General features: G+C 42.3%; 1 protein-coding gene across 1 annotated transcript; it reads right to left on the reverse strand.

Moving 5' to 3' along the window:
* Positions 1–1049: 1049 nt before the first annotated feature.
* LOC134080831 (uncharacterized) lies at positions 1050–20266 on the reverse strand. Its single transcript, XM_062537443.1, has 8 exons — positions 19944–20266; positions 19442–19566; positions 19167–19344; positions 18695–18701; positions 5413–5556; positions 4827–4969; positions 3166–3377; positions 1050–2693 (listed from the first exon to the last, which is right to left on the reverse strand). Exons 1-8 carry the CDS (start codon positions 20076–20078, stop codon positions 2318–2320), a joined length of 1320 nt encoding a protein of 439 aa, XP_062393427.1. The 5' UTR covers positions 20079–20266; the 3' UTR covers positions 1050–2317.
* Between the last annotated feature and the right edge of the window lie 87 nt (positions 20267–20353).

Raw genomic sequence — 20353 nt, forward strand, 5'->3', positions numbered from 1 at the left:
GGTGCAGTTCATTGGCCGCTCACATACAAATGAGTGCCCAGGATGCTTAAATCAACAAGGTCTGTCAAGCAAATCCACACTCTAAAAAGTAATGTGTTGAAATGACACATTGCCTTTCAGCTCAGGGATAACACAAAAAGAGTCAAGAGTAGGTGTGACATTCTGTTTCCATGACTGCGGTGTCACTGACTCTTAACAAACTTTCGAAGTGGCATCGACAGCATTGCATTTAGACATGTGGCATCATCGCATGCTGTGAAGTCATATGCAGGTCTCTGGAGGAAACCCCATGCTTAGCTGAAACTCTGTAGTCACAATTTTGATCATGTAAACGTTGTAAAATAGATTGAAATAGATTAAGAAAGCCACCGCTGTGGTTAGATTGGTTTGTTTAGATCCAGTGAAATTGCTGTCTTGACAACACTATGTCATGGCCTCGAAACTTTCATCACAGCTGATATGTGCAGGAACATATTGTTTTCTTTGAGATAGCTGAAACTTGTCTTTCACCCGTCCAGCCACATAATTGTGTGTTGAAATTGACACAAGATGTGTGGTCCCCCTGAGCATACTCAACAGATGTGTCATTTTTTTTATTCATTTATTTATTTATTTAGGGTTTGTATGCCTTTAATCAGATAGGATAGTAGAGAGAGACAGGAAGTGAGTGGGAGAGAGAATTGGGGTGGGATCCCGAAAGGACCGGGTTGCCGGTGTACGGTGCAGGTGCCCCAGCCAGTCGCACCACGTCTGGGGCCAGCAGATGTGTAATTTTTAAGATATCACTTTTTAGAGTGCAAGGTGAGGTATTCAGGTGTGTATATATATATATATATATAAAAAAAAGAATAATAAAAAAAAAATATATATATATACACACATATACATATATACACACATATATATATATATACATATATATATATATATATATATATATATATTTTATTTTATTTTTCAAATCTCACTTACGAGTACACAAAGCAATAAAGAAGACTGGGGATTTCTCTGCTTCTTTATTATGACCAGTTGTTTTCACTGACACATTCACATTCAGCTGAAATATATATATGCTTAGAAAGCACTGCATATAATATAACTTGTGGTAAAATAAGAACACAGTATTTACAATATTAATTTTCTCCACCAAAAAAAAAGAAAAGAAAAACTGCAAATATGTCTATAAAAACCTCAGGGCACTTCACATTTGCAGTTGCATTATAAAAAGGGAGATTAAGAGCGCAATGTATAGATCTCATGCATACTCAAAATAAATAAAAATATATATTGTATTTACAAGTCTTACAAAACAAGAATGCAATGTTTGAATGAAATAGTTGTAAAACGTTTTCCCTGGTAAAAAGTGAAAAAATATTGTTCCTGTATGTGAACATTTACTTTGCCCCTGCAATATCTGTCACAGCTGAGAAATGTTGAGGTAGATCCCTTAATTCACTGTCAACATTTACAACAAGTTAATGTATATTGAATGTGAAAGACAATCACATTTGTGCATTGTCATCCAAACCAGCTTATACTGTAGGTTTCTGAGAGTTAAAAAAAAAAAAAAACTTGAATGTGCCAGACTGTACAGAATGCACATATACGGGTTTATACTACAAACATTCAGTTGCTTTACATCAAAAATGACAATGGCAGTCTTGCTAGTCCCATATAAATATAAGTGCCTGTCAAGACATACATAACTGTGACATTGGTAACAAGGAAACACACACAAGTGTATATCCAAAGGATATTACATATAAATCAGTCAATATTGTAATAGAACAGGATTTGGTTTAAAGCAAAACAGCATAAAACCCTGTAAAATGAGCTGGAATAAATACAATAGGTAGCAAATCCCCAAATCCTCTTATGTTCAGATATCTCTACTTCTAGTAGTTATACTAATGACAGATGTACAGTATGTGTTGGATGCCCCATGGCAACTTAGCTTATTGATTACTAATATGGATTGTGTGTGTGTGTTGTTTTATGTGTTTGTGTGAGTAAGTGTGTTCATGTGTTCTATGTGCATTCAGTATGTGAGTGAGTGCATTGCATTTCTTGTTATCTTCAATAGTCAGTAAGGAGGTGGACATCTTAACCTGAGATTCAGCGTTTCTGGTAACATGTGCAGCAGGCCTTGTTGTGGTCCTTGCTGTGGTCTCTCTCTCTTTCTCTCTCTCTCTCTTTCTCTCACTCTCTCCCTCTTTCTCTCACTCTCTCTTTCCCCTCTCCCTCCCTCCTATCTGTCCCTCTCTCTCTCTCTCTCTCTCTCTCTCTCTCTCTCTCTCTCTGTGTGTCTGTTCTATCTCTACTGTCCCCCATCATCAATCTCGCGAGGCTCCTGCTTTAAAGTGCCAGTGCTGTTATCTTGCAGAGGCAGGACAGCACCGAGAGCCTCCTGCGGTTTCGATTGGTCCTTCTCGTTCAAGAGCTCCTCCATCCAAGACTGCTCGCCGTCCTCCCCCGGCTGGCCTCCAGGTGGCAGCGTATTCCCGTGCTCCCGGGTGGTGGCTGGGGCAGGGGTGAGGGCCTGGTCAGCTCCTCCCCTCGCTAGAGGACAGAGGCTGAGGCTGGCACACAGCGCCCCCCAGTTGACCTCACACTGGGCCCGGATGCGGCGGCCGATCGCCTCCCTCACCTCGTCTCCGCAGCCCAGCAGGATGTTCACGAGCTCCACGTGCGGCCTAACAGACAGGGGGGACTCTGATGGTCAGTGTGCTTAATCTAACATCAAAAGGTATACACTAATACATGGCCATTGTTTCAGACATGCTAGCGATGCAGAGATGCGAGCTCTCACTGACACAATACAATCCCTGATATATGATCTGAAAATCTATACAAAAACCTGAAGGCACTAGAAGACAGTACCTATCTGGGCTTTCCATTTTCACAGCGAAATAAGGCTTTCCTTGTAGTGCTCAGTTGTCTGTTCATCTCTGTACTAAAACCCTCCAAACCGTCCCAGTTCAAAATCGCTGTCTTTCCAAACCACTAATAAATCAATCAAGTAGCCTAAAAGAGAGATGCAGTGACTTGACTTACTGTGATAGTCTGTTCAAAAAACAGATGCAGGGGCCATGTTGGTGTGCTCTAGAGTGCTCCACACGATAGATTATCACCCCTTGTGTTTGTATCTGAGAGAGCAGGACTCACCCTTTGGGGAAAAGGTCACTGAAGTGGATCATCTCCACCATGACGTTGACGTTCTGCCTGACGGCGGAGCACAGGTTGTGCTTGGTGTAGCACTGGCGCTGCAGCTGGAACACCAGCTCCTTGACGGCCACGCAGCGCCGGCTCACACAGCTGAAGCGCTGGCGCAGGCCGTGGGCCATGCACTTGAGCGCGTCCTTGATGAAGGACTTCCCCTGAGGCAGAGAGAGGAGCGGTGAAAACATGGCTCCGAGGCCGAGCGCCACTAGGGCAAGATCGCGCCGAGGCTGTTTTTTTTGGCCAAGGCATCATCATGTTAGTGTGGTAATACTTTACATCAGCCTATGACGTACCTAGTAATATGGCATAAGAAGAAATCAATAAAGAGAAAATAAAGAAAAACGTATGATAATAACTTAGAATAAAAGCAGTTGTTACTGGGAAATTTACAAACATTTTACAAATAAGGAAGGTAACAGCGATCTAGTCATTACTATCTGTATCTAATATACATATTTTTGAAATATACAAACAAAATACAACATAACATAACACAAACTTGTTTGTGAAGCTGTGCCACCATGTTCTTCATAGACAGTGGCTTTTATTTTTATGTGTTTACTCCGTGAAACCGAAAGTAACATTTTCTGTGTGTTTCTCTGGTATATTGGGCATAAATGTAGCATTTGTTGACAATCTAATTATTCTGTTGAAATAATTTGTTGTAATCAGCCATGCCTTGTGTAGACATGTTTTGCCTTTATTGTGAAACGACAGTTAGAGATTGTCAGGAAGTGAGAGGGGGAGAGAGATGGGGTGGGATTGGGAAATGACCCTGGCTGTACTCGAACCTGGGTCCCCACTGGCACTTGCCCCGTGGGCAAACTTAACCTATTCTGTATTTGTAGAAAGTTATGTAGAAGGGAGCTGTACTTACACCCTACTTGGCAGGGTTTTGTTTTTACCAAAAATTAGAGTAGACAACCTCCTCCACAGCCTATGTTACAGTGAAATTACAGCCAAGAATGTATACTAAGCTACACTTGCACTACACTTAGTGGGTATTACTGTATAAGAAAGTAGAAAGTAAAAGCTTCAGTTTACAGCCAGCCTATGCAATGCACACAAGAGGAATTTAAACAATTAGAGTATACTAAAGGTACTGAGTTATACTTAAACTATTGGTCATTTGTGTGGAAAAACTGTAGATTCGAAAAACAGGTAGGCAATTTGTAACATATAATTTATCAATTACTTCTACTCTTTAATACTGTGTACTTCCATTTCTGTTATGCCTTGTTATGTACTTATCCTGTTACACATGTAACAGGATAAGTACTGTAATGTACTGTCGTGTTGCTCTCAGCTCTCCTTTGGTGTTAGTGGTGAGAGGATGCTTTGATGAGGTGTGTATGCGTGCGTGTGTGTGTGTGTGTGTGTGTGTGTGTGTGTGTGTGTGTGTGTGTGTGTGTGTGTGTGTGTGTGTGTGTGTGTGTGTGTGTGTGCGTGTGTGCGTGCGTGCGTGCGTGCGTGCGTGCGTGCGTGCGTGCGTGTGTATGCGCGCGCGCGCGTGTGTGTGTGTGAGAGAGAGAGAGAGAGAGAGAGAGAGAGAGAGACAAAGAGAGATAATCATTTTCATAACTAATACACTGAAAGCTATTTACCTGAGAGTCAAATCTGCCAGCATTGTGCATGAACGTCAGGCAGATGTCATGCAGGCCCCGAATCTCACAGGTGTTGTTGCTGAAGCACTCAAACATGCCACAGCCGACATCCCCCGCAGACAACAGGCAATGTTGGATATCAGCTACAACACATACGCACACAAATGCACAAATGGTAAATACACATTTGACAAGGTTGATGATAATTATATCATGTTAACTGGTCCATTTTCTGTTATGTATTACTCGGAATTTGTATTTATATCCACACAGCTGCTTTCATACATTTCATTAGGCTATCTCCACAGTTGGATGCTATGCTTCGAACAGTATCCTACCAAAATAAATGCGCTGCAAGTTGAAACACGAATTCAACTAGAACAGTGTTTTTACAGCATTGTGAAGTATCCTTGTTACACCAGTCTATCGTTTGTTTAGCTCATGATTGAAGCACTGCATTCTCACTAGGCTGTGCGTAAAAACTGCACGGACACGTTGCACCTCTGCAGGCACCAAGGTTACGTCCGCGCAACATCTGCAATCTGGCAGAGGTGGCCATGAAGGTGTCTCATGAGCAAGTCGTTACCTGTGTTCTGCAGGGTAAGTCTTCTCTTCTGGAGGCTCAGAGCTCGCTCCTGAGATGCTTCATGCTCGGTTACATCTGTAGCGCGGACTTCGTATAAAATGGAAAATATTAAAACACCCATCAATGCCAATTTAACGTCCATGTCTTCTCAACTCGAAAGCGCTCAAAGGTTAGTTAGTCGGTCGTTGTTTCATAGGTTTGTTTGTGCGTTCCTTACTCCGTTTCTAACGTGAATGAACGCCAGAGAAGGAATGGATGCTGGCTATATTTCGCTAACGCTTGTGTAAGTTTGTCTGAAGGAGCCAAGCAGGTGCTGTCATTTCGTCGCTGGCCAATCGCAAGTGACGAGACTCACGTCCAAGTTTGAAGGGCGGACTTTCAATGAGAGCTGAGTGGAGAGTTTGTCAGTAGTGTTAGCGACACTGGAGAAGCGGGGACATTTATTTTAGGTAAACTAGCCAACAGACAACGTGGTCAAAGGGAAATTGTAACGAGCTGCACTACAACATTAATAGATAACCCGTACAGCAGACACACACAGTCCTTATCCAGCCAATAGACATCTGATGTACACCTCGAGAGCATGTGTCTATGGCCATTTTTTACTGACCAGCATAACAAGACATTCACTGTATCATTTGCTAAATTAAGAATGTGAGAGCATTGCATCACAATGTTGACAATACATTTATAAATACATTTTGAATAAGTTCATGTTTGTGGAGGTGAAAGGCTACCTATTTCTCTTTCAAACTCTTCAAGGATCAAATATTTTATCCCTCTGGATGTCCTATGGGTATGAGTGGGAATCCATTTGTCTAATGCACTGTCTAGCTTTGATGTGTTTATCCAAAAGTGTTTGTTTAATGTTTGTGTGTCTCTCTCTCTGTATACAGGAGGTACTGTTGTGATACACATACAGAATAATGGAGTGTGTCGGAATATGTGTGTGAGAGACTTTGTCATTTTTGAACATCAAGACAAGTGGAGGAAGTGTGGCTGTCAGAGAGCTCTGTCAGAGGTCAAAGGCCTGTACCATAGATGTTTTACGCCTGCCAATGCCTAAGTCCCTTCCTTGTTTTGAATACTTCACCCCAACTTGATTGATGTGATTGGGACATCCAGCGAGTGGGAGGTAAAGAGCAGGTCAACGGCACTGCGGAGAGGTCCAATCGGCAAACATTTATACCACTGACCTCAGACCAGCAGATATGCACAGAATGCGTCCGTGCCATTACACAATGGCAGAGGCGAGCTGTTTTGCAGATCTGTGTGTCCCGCTTGTGGCCACAAACATTTCCAGGTCAGGCCTGAGTAGGATTAGGAAGGAGGATGCCATTCCTTAGGATGGAGTGCTTTGGGTGAGCTGGGGATCTCAGTTGGAGCTTGTTGTGCACAGTGACAAATGGCATGGCGTTCCGGCATGGTGCTTCAGAGCATCAGTTCGGCTGTTTACATCAGCTAGCACAACAGAGTCTCCAGGCAGAGGCTGCCTTTGGTCACTGGGTCTTCCATCACATTTGGGGAAAACAGTCTACTCATGCATTGTTCAACGGCAGTCTTAAAGCCCTCCGGTAAACCAACCTTGTTTTCGATTGTGGTTAAAGGCAAAGCCCTTGATTATAATGTATGAAATCAGCCAAATTCTCCTTTACCTCTAAATGGCTATTCAAGGAGTGTGTTCAAAAACCTCTATTTTTTTATTGCAGACTTTGTAAATGGGAAGCAAATAGGGAGGCTGGGACTGAGCACTGCCAATCAACAGATGGCGAACAGGAACACGGAACAAAGTGATGTCATTTGAATGGAGCTTTGGGGTCAAATGTCAACCACCTTTCGCCAGAACTGAGGAGTATGATTTTAAGTCAGTGGATTTTCTCTTGTCTCCGTTGTCACAGTTAGTGGCAGTTGTGTTCACAAAGTTCTTGCAGGTGTTGAGTTTTTGTGACTTACAGGCAGTGATGGGTAAGCTACTTAGAAAATATAGCGTAAATCAAGCTTAAAGGAGAAATCCAATTTTTCATATTTATCTCTCTATATTCTCGTGGTCACTGAAAACTGTCAGTATGAAGAAAAGCAAAAACAATTGGTAAAGCAGCCAGGCAGCTATGGCAATACATTCTGGGGGCATGAACATGGGGGCTCATGAATGCCCCCAGAGTGTTGCTCTGTAGCTGCCTGGAAGCTTTAACTGTTGGCTGGAACAACACAAACTAGGTAAAACCATTGTTTTCAGGGAGGGGGGTTTTCCATGAAGACAGTGCTCGTGACCTTCGAGAAATATGATGTTGTCGAGATCTATATGAAAAATCTCTGGATTTCTCCTTCAAGAGTAGCTTATAGAATAGCTTGTAGCTTAGCTCACTACATTTTGCCCATCATTGCTAATAGGTATCCATTCACCGTTATCCTTTCTGTGGAACGAACAGTGATGTAAAACACAACAGCAGTAATTTATGTCGTTGCGGATATGTAAACATTTACCACATTCACCTTCAGTCTTCAGCAAACTATTTACATAACGCAAGACATAATGTACCAGCACATGCCTAAAGCAGCCTGCAAACAACTATGACGTGTGGTGTGGGGAGACGTGTTTTTGGAAACAACAGAGTCAGTGACCTCTGCAATTTCATGCATCCTCTTTAGGAAGTGCAGCGAGGCCAGGTGCAGCAGACAGTAGTCCATTCTCCCTCACAGGAGATAGAAGACTCCCTTAGATGATGGGAGTAAACAAAGGACTTGCTGTGCCATGGTTGTTTTTGGAGGACAAAATGGTGTCTGGTGATTTTCAGCCTCCTTTCCCCTTTTTCTCGATTTTTCTGCGGCCTCGTTTGCCATCAGTCCTAATGACGCACATCGAACCCAGCATTTCGCTATATGCTACTTAAATGGTTTGGCTGCCATTTCGTATTAGGACCATAAAACAGAGCGATGACTTGCCACCCCATGTCGGTGCCATTTTATTTATGTATGTGTACACTGGTGTGTGTGTGTGTGTGTATGTGTATGTGTATGTGTGTGTGTGTGTGTGTGTATGTGTATGTGTGTGCGTGTGTGCGTGTGTGTGCGTGTGTGTGTTTTGGCTGTGTGATGCGAGTGTTGATTGAGCCACGGCGGCCTGTGTGCGGAGAGAGCGCCCCCCCACACCACCCCCCCCCCCCCCCCCATCTTCGTACCCGGTGGCAGATGCTGACGCCGCAGTGTGACGGTGAGGAGTTGCAGGCGCGGAACCCAGCGCTGCACAGCTCATGCCTCCCGCGCCAGGCATGCTTTAACAGGCCCGAGCGCGCTGCCAAAAGAGGAGTGAAAGAGAGAGAGAGAGAGAGAGAGGGAGAGAGAGAGAGAGAGAGAGAGAGAGAGAGAGAGAGAGAGGAGAGAGGGAGTCTCCAGAGGGCAGTAAGCTAGGTTTTAGGCAGGGGCTATGGTTCAAATAAACACTTTAGCTCCCTGAAAGGAGAGCAGAAGCAGAGGACTCCCTTGTGCCTCTCCAGCCCACTGATGCTGTTGTCCTGGGCTACAGTACGTGCAGGCACTCTGTGTTCTTCTCGTCGAGATGTGTTTGTTCAGTCCCTTGTCTGATCTGCGTTGGCCATTACTCAAACCATGGTTCAGGCTGTCTGGAAGAGACTTAGGATGATACACTGTAGCCTGGTGGTCTTAATTGCTGGCTCAGATCACTATAACACACCTTCATGTGCTGCCATCTATCATTAGGAACATTGGCACATTTTTTTAGCAACGTTTCTTCATTTCTCCTTTAATTCTGAAATTAATGATTGACAACAAAATACAGATACTTACACACTTTTTTCTATATGTGACCAAAGTTTTTGGTGGCATGCAGGGAGAATTGTTAGGGGAAAATAAAATAGACAAACAAAGAATGGAGGGCTGCTTCTGTCATCTACTGTGGTCAACATGGCCAGCTTTCATTAGTGTTCATCAGCACGTTCAGGTAGAGTAAAACCTTTATATCTCTGTGTTCGTATGGATCATACCATGGGTTTTTATGAAGTCTCATCGTAATTCATGGGGTACACATGTACACAATACACATCACAAAGTGCAACTAAATTTTGGATTAGATTAGATTAGATTCAACTTCATTGACATTGCAAAGACAACGAAATGCAGTTTGCATCTAACCAGAAGTTCAAAAAAGCAGAAAAGTGCAATTTTTATTGAACGTGCTACGAGAGTTACTGCTTAACTGAAACTGCTTTTGATTACTAGGTTCTTTTTAGGATTTTATCTTATGTACCATACGTTATAATGTATAGAACGGGTGTTATCTTATGTATCTTACGTATAACGTTATAGTGTCTAAGAAATCTTATATACATCACCTCAGAGTGTGGCTTTTCAGTGACACTCTACTGTATCAACTTTTTATCTGATGAGCCTCAAGTCATCTAGCCGAGGGGGGATGTGTACTCACTGGCTATTGGCCAGGGGCTATCTCTGCGCTGCCAACTGAACTACCCGGTGTGGGTCAAAATCAGGGCAGAGAGGGAAACTGGAGACGGGAGAAGGAACACTGAGCTAATCCTTTAAATCTATGCACAACTTTCCAAATGCATAGAGAGCGGTGTGTCTAGGTTTTTTACAGTCCACAATGACTCCGTCATTTGTTTTTTTTTAATAATAATCTCATGTTGAGATTATCTTGCAATCTTGAAGGTCTAATGGAAGGAAGGCTGGTCCGCGAAACGTTCAGTAGATTTGAGATCTCGTATTACCTTTAATGCGACTCCTGTGATTAAGATCGTAACTGCTGATGCCGTAGAACTCTCTTAATTGGCACACACTCACTCAGCAAGTCGTTTCTGGGCTTACTGGGAGCTGGCAGGGATATTTTTAGAGGGTCAGTTTCAATGTTAACTCTTATTTTTGGATTGTATGAGGGGCTAGTGTGTAATGTTTGAGGTAGAGCCAGAGTGCAATCCCAGCGGGGATTGGGGAGAGTATTTGCAGTGCCCTGGTTATGCCCCCCCCCAACCACCACCACCACACACACACACACACACACACACACACACACACACACACACACACACACACACCTTTCACTGCCATTTTCGATGAGCCTTCTAGAAGAGCTTCCGGCTGTAAATCTGGACAGGTACAATATAGGGGCTATAGTTTGACCCAGTCTGCTTGACGAAATGATGTCCGAAATGTCCGATGGCACGAGCAAAGAGCAGCAAACACGTCAGGCCTGCCACTCCACTGGTATGCCAGCATCCTAGCTTACTGTAACGCTGCCGTCTCGGACGCCCAACCTTTCACACTCTGCGTAACCTTTGACCTTTCCTGAGCCAGTGTGTGTGTCATGGGGATGGGGGGAGGGAGGGAAGAGGATGTTTTTGTGAATGATCCTGAAGCTTGTGACCTAAGTCCAGGACCTCTGGGCAGAGGCATCAGGTGATCAGTGTCACCCCTAGGTCAGGACATTGGTGAGTACAGGGGGGGCACAGGGGGGGCACCCCCCCCCCCCCCCGACCTACATCTGTTTGCACTAGTGAGGCTCCCCTGCATCTCATACTTCAGTGTCATCATACACAAACCCAAAGCACAAAAAACAACATGCAGTTGAGCACATGTATAGAGTATGTGCACACACACACACACACACACACACACACACACACACACACACACACACACACACACACACACAGAGAGACACACACAGATATATGTGTATATGCTATGTGTGTAGACACACAATCACACACACACACACACACACACACACACACACACACACACACACACACACACACACACACACACACACACAGATATATGTGTATATGTCAAGTGTGGAACTCCACTGGGTGTTTGTTTATACCATGTTGTATTTATACAGCTTTGCAAAGAGTAAAAATACATCATGGTACAAACAAACACCTAGCGGAGTTCCACACTTGACACATTTACTAAGTAGACACACACACACACACACACACACACACAGATATATATATATGTGTGTATATACTATGTGTGTACACACACACACACACACACACACAGAGAGTAGCCTTAACCTCAGTTGACCTGCCTGTTATTCACCATTTGGCCTCGGTCCTAAAACCTTCACTCACCACCCCCACACACATACATACACACAGATGCAAAAACAGATGCACATACTGTGCTTTGAATATGTAAGCACAGATTAGTGCAAAGAAAACTGTCGTTATCAAAACTTTTTCTACCATCGAAGAGAGCTCACATGGGATTAAGCAATCAACATTTTAATTTCTTATTCTGTGAAAAGTCCAGATCATTACCTGTGGCCCATTATATATTGAATCGAGGCATTTATAATCTATGGCTATTGCTGTGTGGATTTGTTCTGTTGTAGATGATGGGGTGCTAATAACCCAATGGAAGAGGTTGGGACAAACAGAAATGCCAAAGATATTGGTATTTTTTCACATTAGCAAATGATTTCTTTGTGTGCATTTGTATCCACTTGTGTCGCGTGCCTGTGTGTGTATATGTATGTATATACATGTGTGTGTGTGTGTGTGTGTGTGTGTGGAAGGGGGGGGGGGGGGTTGTTTACTACAACCATTTACGGTCTGTGACAGGCTGCCCTTGCAAACATGGACCACAGACACATGCCAAAAACAAGCAGGTAAATCAATGAAATTGCACAAGTGCTGACATCTGTAGTGGAGTGTCCACTCACGTCACTCCAGTCTTGTGCTTTCATCTTTACAAAAATGGTTTGAGATGAGGCCGGGCCAGTTGAACTTAGAGGCATAACTTGTACAGTGCCTATAAAAAGTAACCCCCTCCCCTAGATCTTGGATACACTTTTACTGCTTTTATACATGGAATTTTGATCTTTGATGAATCTTAGAATTTGATTTGGCCTTTTCTACAATAATTTACACAAAACCCTTCTAATATCAAAGTGATTGCAGATTTCAACAAAGTTATGTTAATTAATTCAAAATATATAATGCAAATAAGTGATTACATAGATATTCAGTCAGCATTGAGCAGATGCACTTCTAGCCCCAATTAAAGCATGGATGGATAGGTCTTGCATATCTGGATAATGCAGTTTTCCGTTTGTCTTTGCAAAACTTCTTAAGCTCTGCCAGGTTGTCCACCCACAGATTTTCTATAGGATTAAGGTCTGAGCTTTGACTCTGCCACTCCAGAACATTCACTCTGTTGTCTTTAAATAATTTCTGTGTCGTTTTCGCTGTAGTCTTCGGCTCATTGTCTTGCTGGAGAGTAAAAAAAAGTCGTTGTTCTCTTGCAGACTTAACCAGGTTGTTCTCCAGGAGTCGCATATATTTTGCTAGATTATTTTCACTTTTACCTTTTCAAGCCTTCTAAGGCCTGCTGTCGAGAAGTACCCCCATAGCATGATGCTATCACCACCATACTTCAAATTAGAGGTGGTGCATTTTTGTGTCCATCAAAACTAGCACAGTCTGATGGCCAAAAAGATCAATTTTGGTTTCATCAAACCAACAAACCTGCTTCCATGTGACCTTGGAGTCTTCAACATGTCTTTGGGTGAACTTTAGTTGAGATTTAACAAGAGCTTTGCCATTCACCCATAGAGCTTTGACTAGTGAAGAACTTGGGCAAAAGTTGCTGTATGAATAGTTTCTCCCATCTCATAAAATATATTGTTTAGATTTATCATTTCGAATATTTATGCAATCGCTTATTTTGCATTATATAAAGATTATTAAGGGGAAATATCCAAGGATGTGAATACTTTTCCTAGGCACTGTAACTTGTAATAGGCCAGCACACTATAATCCCATATACTGATGTAAACCAAATTATAATGGATAATGTGTAATACAAAGAGCTAGTTTGGAAGAATGTCAAACACTTTGAAGAAGAGGTACTGTAATCAGGCCACAACACACAATTGAGAAGATAACTTTCTTTCAGTATAAATTACAATGTATTAACATGTCCCTTTCCATCCTCAAAGCCAGAAATAATGTCACATCACAATGCTCAGTATTGTAATAACAGCATAAGACTCCAACAACAACAATGATGACTTTTATCCTTTATTATTATTGAGCCATTCAGTACAGTGTAGTGTAGTGTAGAGTGGAATGGAGTGGAGTGTAGCGTGTAGTGTAGTGTAGTGTAGTGTAGTGTAGTAGAATGTAGTATAGTGTAGTATATTATAGTGTAGTGTAGTATAGTACAGTATAGTATAGTATAGTGTAGTGTAGTGTAGTGTAGTAGTAGAATGTAGTATAGTGTAGTATAGTATAGTTTAGTATAGTATAGTATAGTGTAGTGTAGTGTAGTGTAGTGTAGTGTAGTGTAGTGTATAGTGTAGTGTGTAGTGTAGTGTAGTGTAGTGTAGTGTAGTGTAGTGTAGTGTACAGTAGTAGTGTAGTGTTGGGCTGAGCTGCTGCACACTGATGCCTGATGAAATGGGAGAGCCACATGTGTATGGAGAGGCTGATCTCACAGCAATGACCTCAGTGTGCCACTGTCTGAAAGACATCTCCCCCTAATGGGCTAGAAACATCCACTGGGCAATTAACCCAAACAGATGTGGGGGGCTTTCCGTAGGGGGGGCGGGTGGGTGTAATGTGGCTGGGTCGTTCGCAGTCAAGAGTTCGAGAGAAGCAAACAGCTGCATTTCATAGCAGGGGTTTCGGGTTTGGAAAGAGGGCGATGGTCACCCAAACCCTACTCCACCCCCCCACCCCCCCACCCCCTCACTCTCAACTTTCTTCAATAATTACTCTGGTGATTTGCAATGTCCAGAAGACAAATGCAACGTCAGCTGACACTTTTTTTTCGACGTCCCATGATAAAGTGAATGTGTAATTTCACACGCCATTAGTAGGTTCCTTATGGGGTTCTGGAGGGGGGGATGGATGGGGAGAGGAGGAGGAGGAGGGGGGTTAATTGCTGCATATCTCTGGCTAAAAATGTGCTGTGTCACTGCTTTCCACATACTGGACACTTTTTTTTTAAGTCCTGCACGGGCTCATTTAACACTAGGCTATTGTGAGTGCATGCACAAGGTCTGATTTCTAATGTTACAGGGAACGCTGTGTGAATGGACTGGATTGTCTTTACAAAAATGATCGGCTCAGCTTTGCAAATACTTATATAGACTAGTTACTAGCAACTATATTGTAAGGATTAAAACGTTGAGTAACCATGAAGTACAAATTCAAGTGCAAAAAGATCCAGAGACACATTAGGCATAGTGACCTATTTATAAAATGTCATGATGTCTTGGCCTAGTTTTGTAAGGTACGTTTATAGAAATAAGTTTGCTGTATAAATTGAAGATAAGGGTAATGTTAAGCATGTTATGAACAACTAGCAGCCAATAACTGATATAACATTCACTTTGTATAAAGTTGGCTGAAGGTATTGTATTGGCCCAAATATCGAAGAACAAAACACCCATGCTTGTGGCCAGTATCCATCTCTTTCCAGGGTGGAGATTCATGCCCGAGTCAAATCTGAAAATTGCATAAAAGGTCCAGTTTTAGTGTATTCAGCCAGTTGAAACCAAATTGTTATCAGAGATTACATACCAAAAAACAATTTCTTCATCGACACAGACTTCAAGAAGGGGTCCTCAGAATTACTATCCATTACCCCAATTACGAGTAAGAATTCTACCAAAACAATAATGACAAAAAATAAATATGTGCCTCATGTGTCAGAAGGTATCATTTTCATTGCCTACTTCAAATATACACGAGAGATGTTACATTTCTTGTGCTATAGGGAATTCACACAGTGGCCAATCTACAACCAAGCTTATTTAACTTAAAAAAAAAACCTAAATCTAACAACTTTTGAGGCCAAAAACATATACATCATTGCAACATGTACTTTTTATACATGCCACTGTAGGCCCCTATACTCATTATATAATAAGAGACATCATTTTATATTATACGAATTAAGGGGTCTGTGCACCTAGTCTCCATCCATGGAGAGTCCATGACCTGATAAAAGACCTCTATTTTTGGAAGAATATTCCATTTTGATAAAGAAATGGTGTCACCCTTTAACATATAGTTTTTTTGTTTGCTGCTTTCCCCTTAATGTACCTTGTAATAGTGTTTTTTTTAATGTATTTTCAGAGACATTGATGCAACTAGTATGATGTGTGTACAGTACATATTTGATATAATCATACAATTCACTGCTGGCTATCTTAAAAGAGCAACTGTAACATAAAAGTCCTTTGTAAGCATAACCAGCTCATTATAAAAACAATGACGAAGTATGTATGCAAAATTAGCTTGTAATCAATCACATATTTACATTAAAATGATCCAATGTGTCTGGGTGCTGCATACATCTGCTGCATATTTGCAGGCTACAGCAACCTCTTCCTGGTGGGTCAGTCAGGGTACAAAAATCCTTGAGGTGATGCAATGGAAAAGAAGCACAAGGTAATTAACTAAATTTGGCACTGAGATCATGCTATCCCGTGGAGTCCACAACATACAGAACTCTCGTCGTGGTGGTCTAATTTTAGTTCCTTGTGACATTTAAAATAACATAACAGTAGTAAAAAATAAGCACTGCCTGCAATGCATGATTAAATCATTCCATAAAATTCCTACAAAGGTTTATATATATATAAGAAATGTAAACAGTGGTATGAAAGGGAAAGTCTTTTCTGGTTGATAATGCTCTCATCTGTGGAACATGTCCACTGAGTCTAAATCAGTCAGCTTTGGAGATTTAATGACTGAAAGTGAACTGAAAGTGGATGTGTATATTTCATATAAGATTCAGCTACTGCTTTGTTTGACATGGCTATAATATTTAGGTTCGCAGACTTAACCTATACTTTTGATATAGTACAAGCACAAGCAAGCAAGAGCCACATTATGCCCCCTAGTGGCTTGTCCTTTCTCAGCAGAAGGCCTCTGCAGATACAGAAAAGCAAAAACTATTGAAAGATGGCCTTTTGGAAGTCAGTTCAAACTGTTATCAGTGACAATGTGGTGACGCTAATAATCAGAAATTCACAAGTAGAAATATGCCTTTGCAGTGTTTTATAGTTATAGATTTATATACTTGTTTCTTGATCATTTAGTATTTTTCTCCCCCATCATGTCGTGATGGATGAGGAGGACTTACTGTATCTTTACTGTATCTTGATACCATCTTAACTTGATCCCAGCTAAAGGTTTTTCATTTTAAACACCAAAGACAACTGATGAATACTTGAAGAGAGAAATGGATAAACAGAGATAAATAAACATAAAATAGAGATTTAAAAAGACACTGGGGCAGAAAGCAAGAGGGCAGAGGCTCAATCAAATGATTGACGGAGCGCTGGAGAGAGAAGGTTAGAGGGAGCCACCACGGTCACTAATGGTGAATGGTTTGAATTCCCCTCGGGGGCCACCAGGAAGGCCAGCATGCCCACATGACAGCGCCTGATCACGGCTGCTAAGGAGAGCGGAGAGGGCTCATGTTTCTGGACGATGAAGGTGGCAAGGCATCATAATCAGATCTGGCTGATACAGCAGCGATCATAGTGATCCCATCATAGTCCCATGTGGCAATTAAAATAATATTAAAGGTCTAAAAATAGGCATTGCCTACACCATACACACCCAAGACCTTATGTGCAACCTGTCACACGTACACCAGAGAACCTTGGATGTAATCACAATCCAAATGTTGATGCCAACTGACCCTACACAGGTACCTAGAGAGTACTGACCAAATTTCACATCGTTATTTTATATCAGCACCTTCATTGCTGGAGAGCAAACTTCTCACACCCTCAAAAGGAGTTGTCCCATCCAGCAGTCTTGGTCAAACACCTACTCGGCTCCTCAGTGCGCTGCCAGCAGAGTGGCAGTCTCACTCTACTCTTGCTCCACACTCCACATTTGGGCACGAGAGGTTCACCGCTGGGACACAAGGTGGCCAATGTCCTGACAACTTGGTTGAACTGTGCAAGGCTCTGCCATATGGAAGGTGTTTTTTCTAATAAAGCATTGCTACAGTTTAATCTTTTTCATCAGCTGAACAGTCAGAATGTCTTCTTCAATCACCCATAAAAGGGGGTTGAATGCTTTCCCTTTGTGATTGTGAAACAAAACTAGTGGGCCAGTTTATAATCATCCAATCTTAGACCCTAAAGTGAATTAATTGATTATTTAGGCCTAGTAAGGTCTCTGATATTTCATGTTCTCTTTGGGTAGTTGTTATTGTAACACAGTGTTCTAAGTGGTGGGAGATAGAGAACATGCTCCCGGGTCAGCATAGAAGTCTCTCTGGGCCACACATTCTCAGACGCCAGCTGGTGAGAGACATATGCAGGCTATCGCTGAGCAACATCTCCTCGCCTCGCTCCCTCTCCCTCTCCCGGACACACAAGCCAATCTTTGTCCGCAGTCAGCAACATTCCTACCCATCAGAGCCTCTCTCCTCACTCTGAACGTAGCTAAACACACACACACACACACACACACACAGAGTCACTAGAGAGATGCTGCAACTTGGCCCAAATGCTTTCAATCACTTCACACCCTAGCCTTATTGCGGGGAACACAAGGAGCTTTTATGGCATAATCTGCAGTGCACTGTCAAGATTCCAGATGGAATGGAAAAGCTGGAGAGGATCCCGTCTTCTCAACTGTTTAAATTGCTGGAATTAATAAACAGGACCATGGCTGAGCTCCAAGAAACAAAAGCCAACTCAAACCACAGTGATGCAAGGATTTTTCTCCCCTAAAAATGTTCGGCCCCCCCCCCCCCCCCCATCTTGCCTATGCAAGTAAAAGTACACACAAAATAATACAGCTTTAAGCAAATTCAAATTTATGTGAAGAGTAGTTCTCCATTTTACAATGGTTTACAAAGGATGCTCAACAAGTGCAGCTGTCAAAAAGGAACCCTAAAGTCATAGGGTCACGCTAGGGTCAAGCATGGAGAAATGGACATTCTCATTGCAATACAACAGCTCAGACAAATAACTCAATTCAAGAGTAGACAAAAAGTTGTCATTGTGACTGTGCATACAGAGACAGAAAAAGGTGATGAAAAGATTTCTTCTCTCCGAGAGCAGATGTGCACCTTCACACACATATCGAGTATCGAGTCCTTCCTCAGTTCACATTTGTGTAGATTTATCTTTTTGTTGTTTCGCAAATACAAAAGTTCGTACCCTTGTAGTTTTAATTCATACATTACACACCCTGTCTGGAAACAAAGACATAATCACAATCGCCGCTATCCTCCATACACTAGGGAGGCGTCCGACCATGTGTCTGAGGACAGTCCCAGGCCAATAGAGTAGAGTTCTAGGACATTTGGTCTGAAATGGTCTGATGTAGATAGGTGGTCTTGAGAGTTCTTCTCAGAACATTTCAGAGACCAAAACAATTCAGGTGGCATGTTGAAATTCCTAGTTTATTGCTGCATAGCAAAGAAAAATAAAATAATGTACACCCACTCAGCTCTCACACATAATTACAAACACACACCCCCAGGAGAATTTCAAGTATGTTATGAAAATCTGACAGAATATCTCATACCCTGAAATTCTGAATCAAATAAAGCTGCTTCTCTCATTCCAGTTAACAGATACAAATTCTCACGTCATCCGACGTTCCGCAAAACTTTCAGCACTGGGGCAAACTATACCAGCAGCCAAAAATCGCTGGCCGATAGCATGCTCAGGTGCACGAACCAGTCTGTTTCCAGAGAACCACACCTCATGGTGTTTTAGGGACTGCGTTGTTGACATCCTGTGGCTCCGCTTCTGTTGTCATGGCGTTAGAGCCACCCTCTTCCTTCATGTCAAGGAAGCCATGAATGGCATCCTCTATGTGTGGCCGGAAGATGTGGTTCAGTTTAGGGTCCACCACCTGTGTGATAATCCGGTCCACCCCAGATTCCAGCATGCCTGATCTGTTCAGAACACAGGAATGAGCTTGGTCGACCTCATGTAGGATGATTATCAATTATTTTGATACATTTGTGCCGTGTCGTGGACTACTGTACTTACTGTACAACAGTCTGCCTGAGACCATTCCGCACTTGGTTCTTGTTGATTGAGGGGTTCCAATCCTGAGTGCTCAGATGATTGGACACAAAGTTGTCCACTTTCTGGCGTAAATTCTGATAGGCTGGCTGAAGTGGGACAACAATGACATACAAAGTGAACAAAACACTGTCACTCTGAATTCAATCCTTTCTACTGATCCTTCATTAAACTATTTGTCATTGACAACATACTGCACACTCATCAGCAGGAATAGTTTCCCTGCCCTGTTTACTGAATACGCACTATGAGTTAATAAGGGACCTCGTGGTGTTCAATTTGGTTTAGTAGCCTACAGATCAGATCAGAGAGGTGCAGAACAGGAGCAGTAACTTTGGCTAGTTGATAGCATGGGCTATGAGGTAACGCATGATCCAGTCCAGCGAATGTCTATTGTAAATCGGGAGCCTATTATAATCTTTGAACGTTAAGTTAGTCTGTATTGTAGAAACGGTCAAAAACTCACTTTTGTATCAACATCAGCGAGACAGTCTCGTCTGAACTCATCGAAGAGGCCTCGGTTTTTCAGATGCTCAACAATCATGTTTATAAGCTGTGGGTCTCCGGGCGGAAGATTCGCCGCACTGCTACTCTCCGCCATATCGTCAAAAAGAGTTGTTGTGGTGTGAATAGCGCTGGGTAGATAGTCAATCCATGTATGACTTGAAATAAAAATGATTAAGTTCTATATTTGTTTATAACTTAACCTCCAGTAAGATACACCCTTAGTATTTTCAATGTGAGTAGCCACAGCACAATGCACTAAAATGCGCATGCTCCGAAAGAGGTGGCTTCTGGGATATGTGGTATTTTATGACTATGGCGAAATCTCAGGGCAATGTTTGAAGTAATGTATTTGAACGGATGCATAGGCCT

Source organism: Sardina pilchardus, chromosome 5 (assembly GCF_963854185.1).
Source record: "Sardina pilchardus chromosome 5, fSarPil1.1, whole genome shotgun sequence".
Lineage (NCBI taxonomy): Eukaryota > Metazoa > Chordata > Actinopteri > Clupeiformes > Clupeidae > Sardina > Sardina pilchardus.

Coding starts and splice junctions, on each gene's coding strand:
- LOC134080831 (XM_062537443.1), bottom strand. CDS start 20,078: ATGGCGGAGAGTAGCAGTGCGGCGAATCTTCCGCCCGGAGACCCACAG. Junction 3,378..4,826: donor CTGGCAGATTTGACTCTCAG/GTAAATAGCTTT, acceptor TCTCTGCCTCAG/GGGAAGTCCTTCATCAAGGA. Junction 2,694..3,165: donor AGTGACCTTTTCCCCAAAGG/GTGAGTCCTGCT, acceptor CCTGTCTGTTAG/GCCGCACGTGGAGCTCGTGA.